The following is a 20,735-nucleotide window of genomic DNA, read 5'->3' on the forward strand; positions in this document are numbered from 1 at the left end:
AGGTATTATTAACCAGACTAAACTGTTCCTGCAAGTACTAGAAGTTATTATTGGAACCAGATTAAACTGTTTTTCTAAGTACTAGGAGGTATTATTGGAACCAGACTAAATTGTTTTTCTAAGTACTAGAAGTTATTATTGGAACCAAACTAAACTGTTCCTACAAGTACTAGAAGTTATTACTGGAACCAGATTAAATTGTTTTTCTAAGTACCAGGAGATATAACTGGAACCAAACTAAACTGTTCCTACAAGTACTAGAAGGTATTATTGGACCCAGACTTAAAAATTGTTATAGACAATGTGGTCTTTATTGAGGAATATTATAATATCTTCGTTCAGACATTCCAAAGTGCCAAACATATTGAATATTGTGTTCCAGGCTGATAGTATTTCAATGCCATCTTTATTTATTGGTTTAATGTTTTGACAGGTGGTTCCATATTTTGTTCATTCCTATATATATCACATACCGTATGCTGAAAATCATTTTTGCCAAGTTGATTTTTACGTTTGACGTTACTTAAACATAATCGCTCCAAATCTTTATTGTGTCTTATTATTCAGGTTTATTTCCACATTAACAAATAGCTCAAGTCTCACCATTGTGTTCTTGACCGTAAATAATCTTCGGTTACACAGGTCTGCGCAGTGAAGTGGAACTTTCCCAAGGCTACTGATCTAAAAGTGTTTCCCATTGCATTACACATATAACATTTGAAAGTGTTTAGCCCTCTACGACAGTTTAAAGTCTAGAGTTTTTTTGGTTTGTTTTTTTTTTGGTATAGCAGCTGTAACTTTAACTGAACACTTCTCTAACCTATTATACATTTATCATACTGAGGGGCCAATTGATGGAATAGTTGAGACATAGCAAAGTAAAATAACATTTCAACGAGATTCTCTCATGCACTGAAAAACACTCAGAGAATCACGAATACCTTTCAAGGAAATAAAGTACACATAAGAAGGATACGTGTTTTCTAAAAACACACTTCAGATAATCCTTGCGAGTCAATTAAGCACGAAAATGTTAAACTTTTCTTTTAAAAACTGAACAACGTTACACATTTGATAGCTTTGGTTTCTTGGGAGCAAACTTTGGACTAAGAATCGGAGTACTGGAGCTTTTGCTGCCTTTAAGAGTCTCGGTCAGTGTATGAAGAGTAACGTTGGTGTTGCCATTGAATGTGACCTTTGTGTCAGCGTACGGTTCCGAGCAGCTGAAACGACCCCCCGCATGGTCACGTTGGTCAAACAGTTTTATCGTCTCCGATTGGCCCCGACAGGAACAGATCAGGAACACTTTCTTAAAGCCTCGACGGAACCTGGAATGAAGAATAGCAAACTTAAAACTAATTGCATTAAAAACAAATACTAATAAACGTCATGTGTTTAAAATAGTTTTCTTCATTACCATTCAAGCCGTTTCGAAACTTTTTATTTTCTGATAGAAAGAGTGGGTTTCTCATCATTTGCTATGATGATTACTAGTCGTCATGGAAACCTAAACGTTTATATTTATTATCCTACGTATGTCTTTCTAGAATGCCACGTCACTTGTCCACCACCGTAATTGTATCGTATTGTACACGTTTCGTAACGCAAATGTAAAAAACCTCAAAATGAGAAAGGATACTTTCTTCCTGAGCCAATTGCGCTCTGGAAAACTAATTCCCAAGTTGGTAAAGTTCACGTTATCCAAAAAAACCTAAACCAGTTTACAGGTATTATTCAAAACATCCAAAGAGAAATTTTAAAAAGGTACCCTGATATCCATATGTCAAGAATGAAACTACGAAAGAAAAGATAAACAGAAATTAGACCATCAACTTGCCTGTACCTCGAACCAGACGAGTACAACAAGACCACCAACTTGCCTGTACCTCGAACCAGACGAGTACAAGAATATACAACGGACCATCAACCAAAGCAACACCACATAATACAAGAGTAGATAGCTGAACACAGCAAAAAAACAAAAGTAGATCAAACGATGAAACTAGAACAACATGGAAGACGATACAGTAATAACAACAACAATATTGTTATCAACAGATCAGATCAATCACTGAAGTACAACGTCTGAACATAGGATTTAATATCTCTGTCACTCACAAGACAGTTCCTTGTCTAGAGTTAAATACCAGCGTAAAAGATTTATCTAGAAGACCAGTGACTCACTATGCAAAAGAACTAAAGGCTACCTCTACGTTATACATCAACCAATAACAAGAAGAAATCCAGAACTCTGAAGACCAGACTTTTGTGATAGGTAAATATAACAAAATGTGGTTTCCCGAAGTTCCCAAAACCTGTTCCTTAAACAACTTTTTAAGGCAATTCTCCAACGAGAACATTAATGTAGTTAACTAGATTCGTAAACTGAAGATTAGTCTTATAAGAAACGAGATTAAATATATTTAGAGTTTGAAAAAAGGTAACAATTTTAGAGTGTTAAAATCTGACAAAGGTGACAGTATTCTTATCACGAACACCGGCAAAATGAAGAAAAACATCCTTCTAGATAATAAACAATTTCAACCCATCCCAAACAACTCAACACATGAAAAACAGCTGAACAAAACCCTGCTACAAACTCGATTACTGAAAATCTTTCTTTTATCGAAGGAAAACTAACTCGCTCACACCACAATTCTGTGGTATTCTGAAACAGAACTGACCACGTGATCTATAATATCCACTTATGATTAAGCTATCTGGACTCTGCACTCAGAATAAAATCCCTACATTACTGGCTTCCTCACTGTCAAAACAAATAAAACCGTAATTTCCAATCGTACATTGTTACACTGTCATAAAATAGTCATAAGAGTAGTATTCTAAAGTTAACTAAAGAAATGGTACACTGACGAAAGTTGAGGTTTTATTGGAACGTCAGACTTTCAACAAATAAAGTAGAGAAGTCAGTGAAAGCGGAATTTTGTTTTCCGTGAAAAGTCGAAGGCCTAGTCTGCTGTAAGATCATCAACCAATCAAGTGATATGTCAACTTCCACCCAATCTTGCTTAGTTTCTCTTTTCAAGTTCGGTAGCCAGCTATACATGGAGTTTTTATTTAGCGATATATTTGTTTCTGAATACTTGTTCTTATGATAAGGGAATTCACATTGAGCCTTGAAACTGGTTAACTAATTAAGTTTCTTATTAGTGCTAGGAGTTCTCGTTCAGACTTGACACTGGTTAACTAATTAGTTTTCTTATTAGTGTTAGGAGTTCACATTGAGACTTGAGACTTGTTTTTCTTGGCAACAGTTTCTTTGTTAAAGGTAGCGTATATCCAGATACTGACATGTTGTGACAAACTATTCGTTCATCATGTAAACCTTACTAGAATTCTTCTTTCTCACGGAAAGTTCAGGGTCTTTGGCAGAAATCTAGAGTGCCACTTTGGGAGGAAGTAGAAAATTAGCGGTGAAGCCATTCTGGGAGAGTTCGAAGATATTCGACACTGGAAAAAGGATTTAATATTTACAGAAAATGGTATCTGATAATGCTTTTAAAACATTTTAAATGTGTTTTGTACATGTAAGGGTGTAAGGTGTAATAAATATTTACGATAAAGCACCTGGGTTTAGCCTGGCATGGCCTGGTGGTAAGGGCGCAGGACTTTTAATTTGTGGTCCTCGAGATTGAAAACCGTTCTCGTATATGTTTATCCTTTCAGCCGTAGGGGCATTATAATCTGACGGTTAATATCATTATTCGTTGGTGAAAACTAACTGCTTTTAGTATATATTGTTTTTAAATTAGGAAACACTTGCGAAGACAGCCCTCGAGTAGATTTACATGAAATATAACAAAAGAAATAAAGAAACATTTTAGGTTGCATTTCAGATTGTGTTACGTTTTCTTTTCTAGTCTATCCTTCCATTTTTTTGGTATTTTTATGTGATAACTTCACGCGGTATTTGTTTGGAAAATCTCTCTGCATTTGAGGATTTTCCTTCAGAAAACTCTGACCTAATAACCCCCCTCCTTGTTCTTTTCAGTCAAACCGTTATTTTAATCTGAAGATATCTTAAACCTGCTGTATTAATAACCACTTTTTCTGTCCTAAAATTGCGTGCGCACCTTACTATCTAAATACGCATGCGCACCAACTACGAAAACCGAGCGGTTGTAAGTGCACTTTAGTAGACATTTTGTACATCATTATATTACAAGCTTATCAAAGTTTTTAAAAAGGTCTAACGTTAGATCGTAGAATAAAACAATAAGTTTGTTTACTGATAGTAATAAGTACGATAAAGTTTAGTCCTAACTAAATTAAAGCAAAAACGTACACAAGTTACTGTGTTAACTTATCTCTTTATCGAATTTAGGCCGTACTTAATAAAGGCTTAAGTAATGTTAAGCCTATTTCGGTTTCTTCGATTAGAATTGTTATATAATGTCCCAGAAATCCTGTATTGAAAGACGTACTGCTGGGATAAAAGTACTGATTTGACCGAAAATGTTTTACTAGTTTCTGCTAGTTTGTATCTAAGACTTTATGAAACTTTTTAATAAGTAGGTAGTATTGCTGTTTGTACATTTCTTTTATGAATCAATAGAAACCTCATTTTGAATCTGGGTTGTACAAACACACACTGATGAACATCTTTCCTTGGAAAGCACGGTAATTTTATCCACAGTCTCGATCTGTCGTGTGAAACGTGCTGTTTTATCAAGAGGAATCTTCTCAGTGTATGAGCTAATTTAACAACCACATACACGTTAATTTAAAACCATGAAAAACAAAAAAGACAAGGGACACCTTGTCTTATTAAGGATTGTACTTAATTACGAGGACCACTTTCAGTAAGCAATGTATCGCCTAATAAATGCGCTTGAAATTCGGTTGGCTGAAACGTTTTTGGTTTAAAAAACACGTCATTATAGTTTAATCTTTTTTTTTCCAAATTTATTTAAACTAATTTAAGTTAGATTTTTTGAAAAAGTTTATGTAAACTCCTGTAACATTAAAACATATAAACATACTGAAGCCAGGTGTGGCCTCGTGATTAGTGTTCTTGGACTGTGAATCTGAGGTTCGTTTACTTCCAACCGTTTGCAGTAGAAACACATTCTGTACTTTAGGGTCGTGAGATGGACGTTCAAATCCTTCTATTCGATTAGATGAGAGCAGCTTACGACCCGGCATGGTCCGGTGGTTAGGGCGGTAGACTCGTAATTTGAGGTTCGCGAGTTCGAATCACTCTCACACCAAACTCATATGATCGCCTTTTCAGTCGGAGGAGCGTTATAAAGTGACGGTCAAGCCCACCATGTGTTGGTAAGATTAGAGTAGCCCAAGAGCTGGCGGAGGGTTGTCTTCCATCTAGTCTTTCCCTGCTAAATTAGGGACGGCTAGCGCAAATAGCCCTCGTGTAGCTTTACGCGAATTTCAAAAAACAAAATAAACGGTAAAACCTGGTGACAAAAACTTGCATAAATTAAATGAGAAATGAAACGAAGAATTGAAGAAAACATCTCTAAGCTCATTGATTCAACCAGCAGTGTCAGTTAGATCGAAACCGTGAAGAGCATAATAACGAAAGCGAAAATATCTGGACCAGCGAAAATAATTACACGTGTCGGTTTGTGTGGATAAACTCAATAGAGTAGCTGTACATTTCAGGACTGCATTGAACTCGGTTAATAAGGTAAAACAAAGACACGCACGAAACCCGCGCATCCCGTTAAATCATACAACGCATTGTGCTTTCGATTCATTTAGAAACTGCGTGCCATTTATAAGCCCCCCGCTAGTACAGCGGTATGCCTTCGGATTTACAACGCTAAAATCAGGGGTTCGATTCCCCTTGGTGGGCTGAGCAGATACGAGAATGTTAGAAAAGAGCGGTCGTTCTACCTACGCGAAAGTACTTAATGGATCTTGTAGTGTTGGACATTTTTTGGTTGTTGTTGGTTTTTTTGTGGCTACGGATTTTGTTTTGCACGTGTTTCAGGAAATCTTATTTTTTTTTTAAATATGTAAACGAGAATGTTGGTCCAAAGTAAATTTATTTTCTAAAATGGTAGATATTCGCCAAGGAATTGTACCGACATATTAGTTATCGCTTACACTGTTGACTGTATCGGTGTATAAGTTATCGCTTACAAAGTTGACTGTATCGTTGTATAAGTTATCGCTTACACTGTTGACTGCACCGGCATATAAGTTATCGCTTACACAGTTGGGATACTCTTTTACTAACGAATAGTGGGATTGACCGTCATTTTATAACGCCTTCACGGCTGAAAGGGCCAGCATGTTTAGTGTGACTGGAATTCGAACCCGTAACCTTCAGATTATGAGCTGAGCACCATAACCACCTGGCTTTGTCGGGCCAAGAGAGAGAAGGAAGGTAGCACTCTTCGTCACATCTTTGGCTATTCTTGTCCAACCGAATGGTAGGATTAAATGCTAATAGATGGTTAAGGTCAGATATAGTGATGAATGGGGAGTGGCGTAAGAGATACAAGGATTTAAAGTCTGTACCCAGCTTAGTGAGCTCCAAAATAAGCAGTAATTACTATGTATTATTAATGAAAATAGAAGCAGTATATCCCATACTACTAATATTATTTTTTGGAACATTAATGATATATTATTCTACTAACTCACATGTTATTAAAGAATTACATGTATTATTACACCTAGGGCTATATATCATTAAGGTAATATTCTGTTAAAAAAAACTGACCTAACCTTTTACAGTTTAGAAACTCTTGTGTGTGTTTGTCCATTAATATTAAACTGTACATAAAATAAAAAGTTGTAGGTCTAAAGAGTTAGCAAGTTGTAGAACATCAACATTAAAATACTCACTTATATTTATGTGTCTCTTAAACTTTACTTCTGTTGTTAATTTTCGACCACCGTATCTTTAACTCCCTTGGAAGTGAGATATTGTTCATATACTATAAACATGTGAAACTAACTCTAAAAGCCCCACGTACTAACACGTGTATGACTACACATCTTTAGAATAATCCAGAATATTCGAAGTTAAGGAACGTTTATGACAAATGTCTTCAATAATGACTATCCTTTAGCGAACCTGTTTGCTTGTGTTACACACATAAAAATAGATTTGATTTATGTTCCTACACTCGTTTATTTGTGAATAAGCAAAAGCCAAGAAATCAAAAATAATATAATGAATGACTGCTGTCTATTTAACAATGAACAATTATTTACTTGCTTGGCAACTGCTAATTAGAAATGTCTTTACGTCTTTGTTTGGTAGCAGACATTATGATATTATGCAGAGATTAGGCATTACGATTCAACAATAAAAACTATATCAAAGATGAATAAATATTGTTTAACAATAACACTATATACAAAGAGTCAAAACTATTTAAAAATAAAGACTATACACACACACACACAATATATTATTTAACAATAAAACTGCATACAAAGAGAATTAATACCTTTCAACAATTAAAACTATATGGGGACTTATTTACCTGCTATTCATCCAACAGTAAATGATGGGGTTATACATAGAGTTCGACATGGCCAACCAGTATATAGCCAGGTAGATATGCTGCACATAGGCGGAGCTAATGATCTCAGGATGGTGATGTGCCAACAAGAAGTAGATGTGGTAGGGTAACCAGCAGACAGCGAAGATAATCACCACTACAATCATCATTTTGACGATCTGATAGAAGATGAAATCGTCATCAACTGGTAAAGGATATGCTAAACACAAGCAGTAATTAAATTAAATCATAAGCCACCCACAGCTCTTCTTCGAAACCTTCATTTCTTACTCAGTAGACTAAAGTTTATGTTCGTTTAAATTTATTAGATGAGCAAAATAGAACACGACCTAATTTCGCCTATTCTTCTGAATGGTAGTAAAGTTACTTCAAGTGAAAATGATAATAATAATAAATAATATTGTGTTGTTAATCCCTCAGTCACTTAGCTTAGTTCACACAATTACAGTTGTTGTTTATGTAATTAGTGACATAAACAGCTACTATCGTTTTTCAGCTGGACTGATGAGATCTGGTATCAGGCGAAATGCTTCGCCGACACTGGATATGGTACCTACGCAGTTTCGTTGATACAGTATTATATACACCTTGTTTTTACTTATAAGTCCTTAGTATTACAAGAGTCTGAAGCTAAAAGTAGCTTCAGTTATACGTGTAATGTTTCTCGAAAAAGAGAAATATAAATTGATGTTGGCGCATTAAGAGCAACTAAGTCACATATTATTAAAAATCCTTGTATGAAATGCACATTTGTCCACAAGGCAAACTGATTATTTTGATTTTAGTAAACGTAGTCGCAAATAAAAAGGTTCGTCCATTTTTTTAGGCAAGCTTCGACCAGGTCGTGAAATGTCATTCTCAGATATATTTTTCATTGAACCTCTATGATATGAAGGCACTACTTTTTTAGTATTAGATATATGTTGTAGAAGTTCGAGTTTTCAATTAGAACTGACAGAGTTTAACTGTTTTTCACACGGATTCACGCGACTTATTTCACAGCATTTATTTACCTTTGGATCTTATCAAGGCAGTTTCCACGTTTCAAAAATACTTACCTTTCGTTTGGACTTGATAGCCTCGAGCTGTTTGTCTGTACATTCCCCTATGGTTTGGCTTCCCCACAACTTTCGGCCTACCCGGAAGTAGGTGAGGGTCATAGATGTAATGGGCAACATGTAGGTGAGCACCAGAATCTGGATGTTGTAGCTGTAAGTTAGAAAAGAAGAAACTGACAGTGATGTAATGCAATAATTTTGTAAAGCTGAATAAAGTGAACAATAAAAGCCGAAAAACTGATAGTTTAAACCTGAGCTAGCAGGAAGCACTTGAAGATAGTGAATTAGCATTCGTTTCCACAAACATGCCACGTATTTAACTAGCATTTAAAGTAGTTCCTTTACTTAACTTGTATTTGTTTTTATTTGAGTTAATCATATGAATAAAAAGAAAAACTGAAAGAGAGAGAAACTTTATTATATCATTATCTTCCATTTTTTTCAAGACCCCGGCATGGCCAGGTGGTTAAGGCACTCGATTCGTAATCCGAGGGTCTCGGGTTTGAATCCACGTCGTACCAAACATGCTCTCTCTTTTAGCGTGGAATGGTATAATGTGACGCTCAATCCTACTATACGTTGGTAAAAAGAGTAGCCCAAGAGGTAGCGGTGGGTGGTGATGACTACCAGCCTTCTTTTTAGCTTTACATTGCTAAATGAGGGACAGCTAGCACAGATAGCTCTCGTGTAGCTTTGCGCGAAATTCAAAAGAAACCAAACAAATCCATTTTTCATAAGTTTTTAAGCTACATTAAATTTTCGCGTGAATCGCCCCGTTGTCTTAGACGAGGAAGAAAGCCGAGTTGAAAGTTTGTTTTGAATTTCGCGCAAAACTACAGTAGGACTATCTGCCCTAGCCGTCGCTAATTAAACAATGAACCACCACTCACTATCAACTCTTGGGCTAATCTTTTACTAACGAATAGTAGGATTGACCACCAGGTTATAATGTTCCCATGGCTGAAAGAGGCAAGTAGGTTTGATGGAAGGGGGGGTTCGAACCTTCGACCATTAAATTGGGAGTTGAGCGCCTTAACCACCTGGCCATACCAGGCCTGAGTCCAAAGAAACAAAAACTAGATGCTCGTAGTATTTAGCTTGGATTCCCAGATATTAGTAATAAACTATTGTACATTTGCCTCGACTTAAGCTTTTAATCAGTGGATCATTCCTACACATGCACAAACACATACAGGTATGAAAGTCGACACACTACTAAGTTCCTCTGGATATATTCATATACTAAGCATTAAAGAAACAAAACTAGTACAAATGCCTCGTGCAGAGCAGCTACATACACTATGTCTAGATAATTCGAGTAAATTAGTAAAAATGTATTGAATTTTTGGGTGTATAAAATTTTCGTATCACTGAGATAACATTGTGTATTGTTATGGGTAACATCAAATATTTAAATATTAGCTACCACACTGATAAGCTGAGCATTTATTGCAGGGTCGGGAAAAACCGAAGGTATCACATCCAAAGAACCAATTACATTACAATATATTCTTTCTTTTGCGTTTAACACAAGAATATATAAATTTAAGTTTAAAACAGTGTATATATGTATATGTGTGTGTGTGTGAGAGAGTGGATCATACAATGTCAACTCTTCCAAGCTTGCTAATAACACGAAATATTGATTAAAGGTTATCTGTGGTAATTTATAGGATTACAGAACAAAAACTAGACCAAAACTTAGTTTTATTGTAATAACATACTTTATGTCTCCATATATATATATCTATAAATATGACTGCTATTATTATTACATTTCACAGACTATTACCAAACGTTTCAAATTCGAACGAAGAATTACTTCTAAAACTTCTTCACAAAATATGTTTTTTGTTTAATTAACCGTGAAGCTACACAATCGGCTATCTGCGCTAGCCGTCCTTATTTTAGCAGTGTAAGACTAGAAGGAAGGCAGCTAGTCTTCAATACCCACCGCCAACTTTTAGGCTACTCTTTTACCAATGAATAGTGGGATTGACGTCACATTGTAATGCCCTCACGGTTGAATGGACGAGAATGTTCGGTATGACGAGGATTCGAACCCGCGATCGTCGAATTACGAGTAGAGTGCCCTAACCACTTGGGCATGCCGGGCCACTTCTAATAAGAAACTGCAATGCAACTTAACACACTGGCGAGGTTCGAATCTCCATCACACCAAACATGCTCGTCCTTTCAGCCGTGGGGGCGTTATTATGTAACGATCAATTCCACTATTTGTTGGTAAAAGAGTAGCTCAAGAGTTGGGGGTGGGTTGTAACGACTATCTGCCTTCTCTCTAGTCTGACACTGTTAGGTTAAGAACGGCTAGCTTAGATAGCCCTTGTGCAGCTTTGCGTGAAATTTATAACAAACCAAACTGAAAACACTCTTTCATTTTCTAAAGTACACACGCCCATTCATATGCGTAGAAAAAAAAAAACAAAACATTACACATCAGAGATGCCAACCATTACGATTTGAGCGTAATCATTACGATTTTGGTGTATACATTACGACTATACGCTCATACAGACAAGGCCCGGCATGGCCGAGTGTGTTAAGGCGTGCGACTCGTAATCTGATGGTTGTGGGTTCGCATCCTCGTCGCGCCAAACATGTTTGTTTTTCAGCCGTGGGGGTTTATAATGTGACGGTCAATCTCACTATTCGTTGGTAAAAGAGTAGCCCAAGAGTTGGCGGTGGGTGGTGATGACTAGCTGCCTTCCTCTCGTCTTACACTGCTAAATTAGGGACGGCTAGCACAGATAGCCCTCGAGTAGCTTTGTGCGAATTTTAAAAAATAGACAAATATTACGACTTGTTGCAACTCCCAAATTATTATATATTATATAGGTCTATACAATAAAGTGATAAATTGTTCCACCAGGGCTTTAAACGGGTGTAAAGAAAATTTCTAGTGAGATACAAATAAATTTTGATAATAAATAACAGAAATAGTCCAAATGGTTACTTGCGATAATCATGTTTGTACTTGAAATAATAATAAAAAAATTGTATCTCCGACGTCTACCAATAGTTTGAGTGCGGTGCTTCTCCATACTGGGTAGGTGGGGAATCCATTGTTACGTCATCAGTGCTTGTCAGCCAATCAGCGCTCGCGTAGATGGGTATTTCTTGTTTCCTGAGCGGCATAGAAACACCAATGCGATCGTTCACAAGATGGGAAAAAAGAGGCCTCGTTCACCAGATTGTCTTGTTTCTAGCAAATCTAAAAGGACTAAAACTGTGAAAGGGCTGTGTCTACAATCATTACGGTCAGTCATTTAAAATAGTTGGCATCTCTGTGGGTCACTGTATTGTTACATGACCACAAAATCATGTGCTACGTTGGAAACTTAAACAAACAAACTGGTATGAAATTAAAACGATATTCAGAACGTAGGAAATCAAGATAACAAAATACTCCGAATTTCAACCAATAAGATTTTTTTACCAATTTACTTGTCGAAATGGCTAACGAATATGAAAGTTCCTAGCCCTGAAATAAGGAAAAATTTGAAGAAAATTGCTGCTCTGATATAAGTTGAATTTATACATTTTATCGCGTATAAATAGTGTAGTACTTATATTGTGAACAGTTATGGAAACACTTTAGTTTTTGAGTAACAAATCGAAAAGACACGATAAGCGTAATAGTTGCCAAACACGCTTTGTTGCGCTCCGACCATTTTGTTCCTTTCAGTGCTGGTGTTTTATGTAAATCTGTCGGTGTTTTTTCGGATTACATACTTTATGAGACTATTTTTGTCTTGATATTGCTACTTTATGAAATATCTTTCTTCCTTGTTTGGATTCACATTTCACATCATGAGCGTGTTTTGCATTTGTGGCACCTGAAAGTCAGTGAAACCTTTATTTCCTTGTCTAGACAGTGGACAAAACTATCCCAAATAGAGTATATTCAGAGTTTAAAGATAGTAAATCATTTTGTAGATGTTTTTGTATCATTTTAAATATGCTAGTTACCAAATTTTGACATATAATTGAAATTCATTTTGTTACGAGTCATAAATACCCGGCACAATGATTGTGGAAGGTTCACATAACTTATAGACGACTCACATGTATTCTGTGTAACTTTCTTTCTTCCTCGCTAGTTACCAAATTTTTATTACACATAACTTATAGACGACTCACATGTATTCTGTGTAACTTTCATTAGAGTACCCGTCAGGCCAGACCATGAAGCAGATAACCCGGTAGTCACCGTTCGTGAACATCTCAGTGGTAGTGGTAGAGTACAGAAGATTAGGGAGTGAGAGAAGACTTCCGGCCACCCAGATGCACAAAGTAATATTGAGTGTGGCCCTGCGGGACATCCGGGGCCTCAGAGGGTGCATGATGGCCATATACCTAGACAACACACACAAAAAATACAAAGAAGTCAGTTATATGATTCAGTCTTTAAAACTTTACTTCTTACAAGTATGGTGTTTTTTTATAACAAAGCAACATCAGGCTCTCAAGACCTTTGTCCACCGAGGGTAATCGAACCCTCTGATTTAAATGCTGTAAATTCGAAAACTTACCGCTGTCTAAACGCAAGGAAACGGAGATCTAAATGGTAAGTCTCTACGAGATATAATGGACAGGACTGCTTGGTAAATACATGTAACCCTTTTTGGACATTACTGGTAACTAATGCTTCAAATAAACAATATCAAAAATGATTGGTGTCTACTATGTAAATTAAACATTTCCAAATATCATTGGTAAATGATGCTTCAAGTAAACATTCCTGCACATTATTAGTGTGTAATACTTTGATTAAACATTTTCAAAAGTCCACCGGTGGGACAGCAGTAAGTCTTTGAATTTACAACGGTAAGATTACGGGATTCGATTCCTCCCTGTGGACGTAGCAGAGATCCCAATGTGGCTTTTCTATGAAAAAACATATAACAAATGTCCAAAACATTATTGGTGTCTAAGACTTTAATTAAACATTTTAGGCATTGTTAGTTTGTGAAATTCGCGCAAAGCTACATGAGGGCTATTTGCGCTAACCGTCCTTACTTTAGTAGTGTAAGACTAGAGGGAAAGCAGCTAGTCATCACCACCTACCGCCAAATCTTGGGCTACTCTTTTACCAGCGAATAATGGGAATAAGCGTTACATTATAACGCCCCCACAGCTGAGAGGGTGAGCATGTTGAGTGTGAGAGGGATTCAAACTCGCGACTCCCAGGTTAAATCTGACCACGTCCGGCAGTGCCTTAACCATCTGACCTGTGCTAGCCGTCCTGGCTAGAGGGAAGGCAGCTAGTCATCATTAGTAACTAATGATTTAACCAAATACTTTCAAGAATTATTGGTAACAATGCTTTTCGAAAGCATTTTTCAAATATTATTATTGTGAACTAACACTTTAATTAGACAAGAAATATAAAACTCTTTTCAAATATTTACATTTCAAGTTCTTCGATATATTTTAATTGGATGACTATAGTGTATCTAAATGCGATAACCATATTCGACACTTATAAACGCAAAAAAAACAAACAAACATCAAATAAGACACACATTACCCTGAACGAATTTTACTACATAAAAGAACGGTCTATTATATTACCACCATTTGTGAATATGTAAATAAATGGACTAAACGTGAAATTCATCAACTTGATGTCTCGGTGTTTTTTTATACGCATCGGATAGCTACAGAAAATAATATTAGTTACGTCTATCAAAAGTTCAATCGTATTTTAAAAGTACAGATAACATCCGAGCGACGTCTATTTACTTTTAAACACATTATTAGGAACCTAGTTGTCACTTTAGCGCCACGAGTAGTCCATTCTGTAATTATTTTGAAAGAGGAAAATTTGATTTACAGCTTCCATTTTTCTTAGCACTCAAAGTAATAAATCGTTAACTTAGGCTCCCTTATTACCTGTCAACTTATGTAACATAGTACGAAATACAAGATTTTACAGTGTTCATAAAACTTGAGAAAAGGGTGAAAACCTTAATAGTAGCGTTGTTTGAAAAACCAAACAATATTGTTTATGTTTCAATTCCAAGCGTGGATACATGAGAAAAAACAGGCTCTTTCTTCGATGAGTAACCATTCTTAGAACTGCGTGTCTTATAAAATAAAGTGTATTGTGTGATTACATCTGTGGATAGATAATAGCATTTTATAAAAATTATCTTTGTATGTCCGTGGAATGACGTTTCGTTGCAGATTCGAACTGCTAACAATTTACGTTTTAGTTTGTTTGTTTTTGAATTTCGCACAAAGCTACTCGAGGGCTATCTGTGCTAGCCGTCCCTAATTTAGCAGTGTAAGACTAGAGGGAAGGCAGCTAGTCATCACCACCCACCGCCGACTCTTGGGCTACTCTTTTACCAACGAATAGTGGGATTGATCGTCACATTATAACGCCCCCACGGCTGAAAGGACGAGCATGTTTGGCGCGACCGGAATGCGAACCCGCGATTACGTTTTAGTAGCTACATATTTTATTCCCGGGATGAGGTTTGTTTTGAATTTCGCGCAAAGCTACACGAGGGCTATCTGCGTTAGCCATCCCTATTTTTGCAGTATAAGACTAGACTAGAGGGAAGGTAACTAGTCATTACCACCAACTCTTGGGATACTCTTTTACAACAAAAAGTGGGATTGACAGTCACATTATAACGCCCTCATGGCTGTAAGGGCGAGCATGTTTGGTGCGACAGGGATTCGAACCCTCGACCCTCAGATTACGAGTCGAACGCCTTAACTCACCTGGCCATGCCGGGGCCTTTTAAGAAAAAATATAATGGATATTATAGACGGAAATTTGATGTATCATTGCATGTGTTTGAGTGCACATGAACCATTCTAACAAAGACGTGGTCTGAGTAGACACTAATCACTCTAACAAAGATGTGGTCTGAGTAGACACTAACCACTCTGACAATAATAATGGACTTGTTCAAAGTGCACATGAGTAACTCTTAGCAATGAATGAATAACTTTCTACGACTATAAGGTGATACGAACCTTTCAGCATTATACAATCATGATAGGAAAACAAGTAGATTCAAGAGGTCTTCATAGAAATGAATGATAACCATATAACCCCTGCGATTTAGGAAGGGCTCGGGTTACAGGTTTTTATTTATTTCAACACTGTACATATATATGTGAAGGAAGTTTTGTTTGTTTGTTTAGAATTGAGCACAAAGCTACATAATGGGCTATCTGTTCTCTGACCACCACTGATATCGAAAGCCCGTTTTTAGGAACAAAGGAAGTTTTTCGTAGGACTTTATAATTGTCCAAATTTCTTGTATATACTTAAACTTTACAAAGAGGACAGTAAAGTAAAGCTTATTGATCGAATTACGAGATGAGTTACCCGAAAAACCAAGGACTTCAAGAAAGCGTGGAGACATCAGGATAAAACGTCACACCACAAATCTAGGTTCCCAGAAATGCTTATATGAGTCCATCAGAATAAAACCATGGTTTCTTCTTCTCTGACATACCAATGAAATTACCTGACTTTTGGGCATTGAGTTTGTTTAAATGTGACGTCAGAAGCTAACTTGTACCTTCAGGGAAGACCCGTGGAAAGTTTGTTCAATCTGAACAAAACTGTTGACCAGAGTATGTAACCACGGCCGTCAGAACGAAACTGATGATCTAAGACGTAGTTCCATTGGTTAGATCGGAATACATTTTATTATCCTTATAAAATACGCTCCCCCCCTCATCCCGTATTTAATGTTCTAGAGACCCATAACGTACCTTTTTTAAGAAACAAAGGAAACCATTCTGGAAAAACAACAACAAAACATGTTTATGCATAATATGCAAAATAAAACTATATTCTCCGTAGATCGTTCACACAAACACAAGTTTTATAAACCAAAGAGCTTTCGGCGTTAAGTTCTGATCAGATTACAATTGTGTGATTAATTGAAAAGTATCCCAAAACACCATACATTATAATACACTCTTCACCGCTATATGAAGACCGAGTTTCCATTCGATTTTTTTATCCTTGGCAAGGGTCAATGACGAGAGCTGAAATCCGAGGAAAGTGACCTTTAAGAAACAGATCAAATGATAGTTTTGTTTGTTTATTTTTTTAATTTCGCACAAAGCTACACGAGGGCTATCTGCGCTAGCCGTCCCTAACTTGGTAGTGTAAGACTAGAGGGAAAGCAGCTAGTCATCACCACCCTTCGACATCTTGGGTTACTCTTTTACCAACGAATCGTAAGATTGATCGTCACATTATAACGCCCCACAGTTGAAAGGGCGAACATGTTTGGTGTGATGAGGATTAGAACCCGCGATCGTCGGATTACGAGTCGAACGCCTTAACCCACCTGGCCATGCCGGATCAAATGATGAATTGGGCTTCACAGTTTTTTTTTATATAAAATAAGATTAGTTGTCTAAAGTAACTTTCAACAATTCTGGACGCTAAAACACCACCCACCACCAATAATAATATTTTATATATGGGTGGGTTTGTATGTTTTGCTTTTACTATCCAAATAAACATTTTAAGGCTTTAGTAATTTTACTTCTAAAAAGTTTTGTTTTTGTTCTTGCAAAACTGCCCATGCAGCGGGCTATCTACGCCGTGCCCATTACAAGAATTAAGCCTCAAATTTTATCGTTTTACGTTCTCAGCTTATGGCTGAAGAACCGATACGTTGTCAATAAATTGAAGAGAAATAAATAATAGATTCATAAAAAATTCAGTATTTACGTGATGTAGAGCGTCACGCTACGCGTTTTACGTCACGACAGTTCGCGTTTTGTATGCTAGTAACATTTCAGGGACTATGAATTGCCTGAGATCTAAAGTATCTAATTTGTTCCACAGTTAGGCCTGGCATGGCCTAGTGCGTTAAGGCGTGCGCTTCGTAATCTGAGGGTCGCGAATTCGCGCCCGAATCGCGCCAAACATGCTCGCCCTTCCAGCCGTGGGGGGGGTTATAATGTGACGGTCAATCCCACTTTTCGTTGGTAAAGAGTAGCCCAAGAGTTGGCGGTGGGTGGTGATGACTAGCTGCCTTCCCTCTAGTCTTACACTGCTAAATTAGGGACGGCTAGCACAGATAGCCCTCGAGTAGCTTTGTGCGAAATTCCAAAACAAACAAACAAACTGTTCCACAGTTAAATAAAAGTTCTCCCGAGCAATTGACTCATCGCAGACAAAAAGTAGGGCCTAAACGTTATTTTTTTTTAGAAAAAAGATTCAGAATTTAAACTCGTAATAGACTAATTAACAGCAAAGCGAAAGCCATATTAGTCACCAAACTTGTTTGTTTGTTTCAACACATTTGTTAGGCTTAATGAATGCTATGCTTAACGAACCTCAATATTGTTCCATTGTTTATTATCTATCTTTGCTTTGAGCAAGTTAAGCACGTTTAAGTTACAACATTATTGACCCGGTGGTTAAATTACTCGACACGCAAACTAACGGTCGCAGGTTCGAATCCCTCTCCCACCAAACATGTTAGCTTTTTCAGCCGTACGGGCGTTATAATGTGATGGGCAATCCCACTATCCGTTGGTAAAAGAGTATCTCAACAGTTGGTGGTGATGACTAATTACCTTCTTTTAAGTCTCACACTGCTAAATTAGAGACAACCAGCTCAGAGAGCCCTCTTGCGGTTTTGCGTGAAATTCAAAACAAACCAAACCCAGGTATCAATTTATATATATTACGAGACAATTTATTATTTCCTTGTCACTGACGTAATAGGTTAGTCGACAGATAACTGTGTAAACAATAATAAGAAAGTTCACAATCTATTCGTGTATGTAAGAGATAAAAAAGTAAACTAGTTCTACGTGACCTTGTGTATGTCAACTTATTAGTCCTACCATTTTTACAATAAATTATTAAAACCGCACATTAGTAAAATTTGTTTTAACTATATTAGTTTAATATCGTTTTGATATTCAAATACAGCGATACAAAGCTCGTCAGTTCGTGCTCAGACGTAGGGTGTGTAAATTTGTAATGTAAACTGAGAGGCAGGGTTGGTAACCATACGTTAGGTTAGTGTAATAGTGTAAACTCACCAACACGGTTGGTCAGTTTATATTAGGGTATAATATAGCACTTTAATGTAAATATTATTTACATACATAAGTTTAGAAAAATAATTATCCAAAGCTCTAATAAACAAAATATTCATCGACTTAATGGAAGAGAAGACATTTTGTTTTAATAATGCGATGTGTAAGTACTGGAGAAACAATCGTCATATATGTGTATTAACTTCTCCAAAATGTTCGTTCTATAATTTTATAAGCAGATCTATAATATAAAGTAGAGTTAGAATGACCGCAGTGAAACAAGTGAATAAACTGATAACAGGATAGAACTGACTGTCAGTCCACTCTGGTATTAAACGAAAAAGAACTGTCACTATTTTATAGCGAGAAAAATCGATTACCATCTAACCTCAATATGAGAACTGAAAGTCATGTGACTTTAGTGTGAGAAGAGAGAGAACTGAATGTTATGTTACTTCAGTGTAAGAAGAGAGAAAACTGAATGTTATGTTACTTCAGAGAACTAAATGTCATGTTACTTCAGTGTGAGAAGAGAGAGAACTGAAAGTCATGTTACTTCAGTGTGAGAAGAGAGATAAATGAATATCATCTCACTTCAGTGACAGAAGAGAGAGAACTGAATGTCATGTTACTTCGGTGTGAGAAGAGAGAGAGTACTGAAAGTCATGTTATTTCAGTGTGAGAAGAGAGAGAACTGAATGTCATGTTACTTCAGTGTAAGAAGAGAGAGAACTGAATGTCATGTTACTTCAGTGTGAGAAGGGAGAGAACTGAAAGTCATGTTACTTCGGTGTGAGAAGAGAGATAAATGAATATTATGTTATTTCAGTTTAATAAAAGAGTGAACTATATGTCATGTTACTTCAGTGTAAGAAGAGAGAGAAGTGAATACCATCTCACTTCATTATGAGAAGAGAGAGAACTAAATGTCATCTCATTTCAGTGTGAGAGGACAGAGAACTAAATGTCATCTCACTTCAGTGTGAGAGAAGAGAGAACTTTCACTTTGAGAAGTTCTCCTGTGGGAAAGCGGCAAGACTATGAATTTACAATGCTGAAATTCGGGGTTAGAATCCTCGTGGTGCACAAAGGAGCGAGTCTTTAGTGGCTTTGCTCTAAAAATAAACTAACTCCTTTAGAGAAGAAAAACATGTTGTGTTACTGCGATAAAAGCGAAAACCGATTATTACTTGACTTCCATGTAAGACAAGACAGGCCTGATTTTCACGTTCTAACAGTGAAATAGGTAGAGATACTAATTGTCACGTCACATCAGTTTGAGAAGAGAGAAAATCAACTGTCAGGTCACTTCACTTAGAGAGAAGAAGAAATTAAATACATTAAGTGTAAGATAATAGAAATCGATGTTTTAAAATAGGTGTTACCATTTATTGAATATCCGTGATGGACAGAACATAGATGGTCCATCATGTTCTCTTATGCTTAACCCCAACCAACTATTTATTGCGGTATATGGAAAATGTTTAGAGAAAGAATTGTATTGTGGTTTCAGGATATGTTGCCAGGTTGTCTTATTTGATTTTCTGGACACAAGAACTCAACTGAGCATTTTAGATTGTTTTTTTGACGTGATATTTGTTTCAGGGTTTTCAGCAAAGCTACAAAAGATATATTTGCGTATAGCTGTCTCCAGTTCTAGTAGGAACAACTAATAAAAAGCATTTAATACCAACTTTTGAACAACTCATGTCTGATCGAATAACAATATTTGACAGTTCACTCCTATAAAGGACCGTGGAGAGCACTTGGTCTGGCAAAGGATCACGAAATATGATTCTTCGGATCCCCATTGGCTTCTTTGACTTATTTTTACACTGTTTATTTAAATGCTTGTACGCTCACAGTCTTCTTATGGTCACAGGATTCCTCGTAATATACCAGTTACAGACAGACAGACACACAAAAGAAACAGAAACATATCGATATTGCAAGTAATCCCTCTCACAACTACTGGGGTATCCTTCATATTTCACCTAATTTATCAGTTGTGAGTAGTGAGTGTTGTAACAGGCAAAAACATGAAGTTCATCAATATGGTATAACAAATGGATCACATAGGCAGTGAACA

At 36.6% G+C, this 20,735-nt stretch overlaps 1 protein-coding gene across 1 annotated transcript in view; it reads right to left on the reverse strand.

Moving 5' to 3' along the window:
- Positions 1 to 295: 295 nt before the first annotated feature.
- Positions 296 to 20,735, reverse strand: part of LOC143234379 (tachykinin-like peptides receptor 99D) — a 90,494-nt gene continuing 70,054 nt past the window's right edge. Inside the window, exons 2-5 of the mRNA XM_076471695.1 lie at positions 12,743 to 12,958; positions 8,582 to 8,732; positions 7,485 to 7,681; positions 296 to 1,328 (exon numbers count right to left, since the gene is read on the reverse strand). Of these exons, the coding sequence (XP_076327810.1) occupies positions 1,064 to 1,328; positions 7,485 to 7,681; positions 8,582 to 8,732; positions 12,743 to 12,958 (829 nt within the window). The 3' untranslated portion in view covers positions 296 to 1,063. The remainder of the gene's footprint in view (positions 1,329 to 7,484; positions 7,682 to 8,581; positions 8,733 to 12,742; positions 12,959 to 20,735) is intronic.

The sequence above is a fragment of the Tachypleus tridentatus genome, chromosome 12 (assembly GCF_004210375.1).
Source record: "Tachypleus tridentatus isolate NWPU-2018 chromosome 12, ASM421037v1, whole genome shotgun sequence".
NCBI lineage: Eukaryota > Metazoa > Arthropoda > Merostomata > Xiphosura > Limulidae > Tachypleus > Tachypleus tridentatus.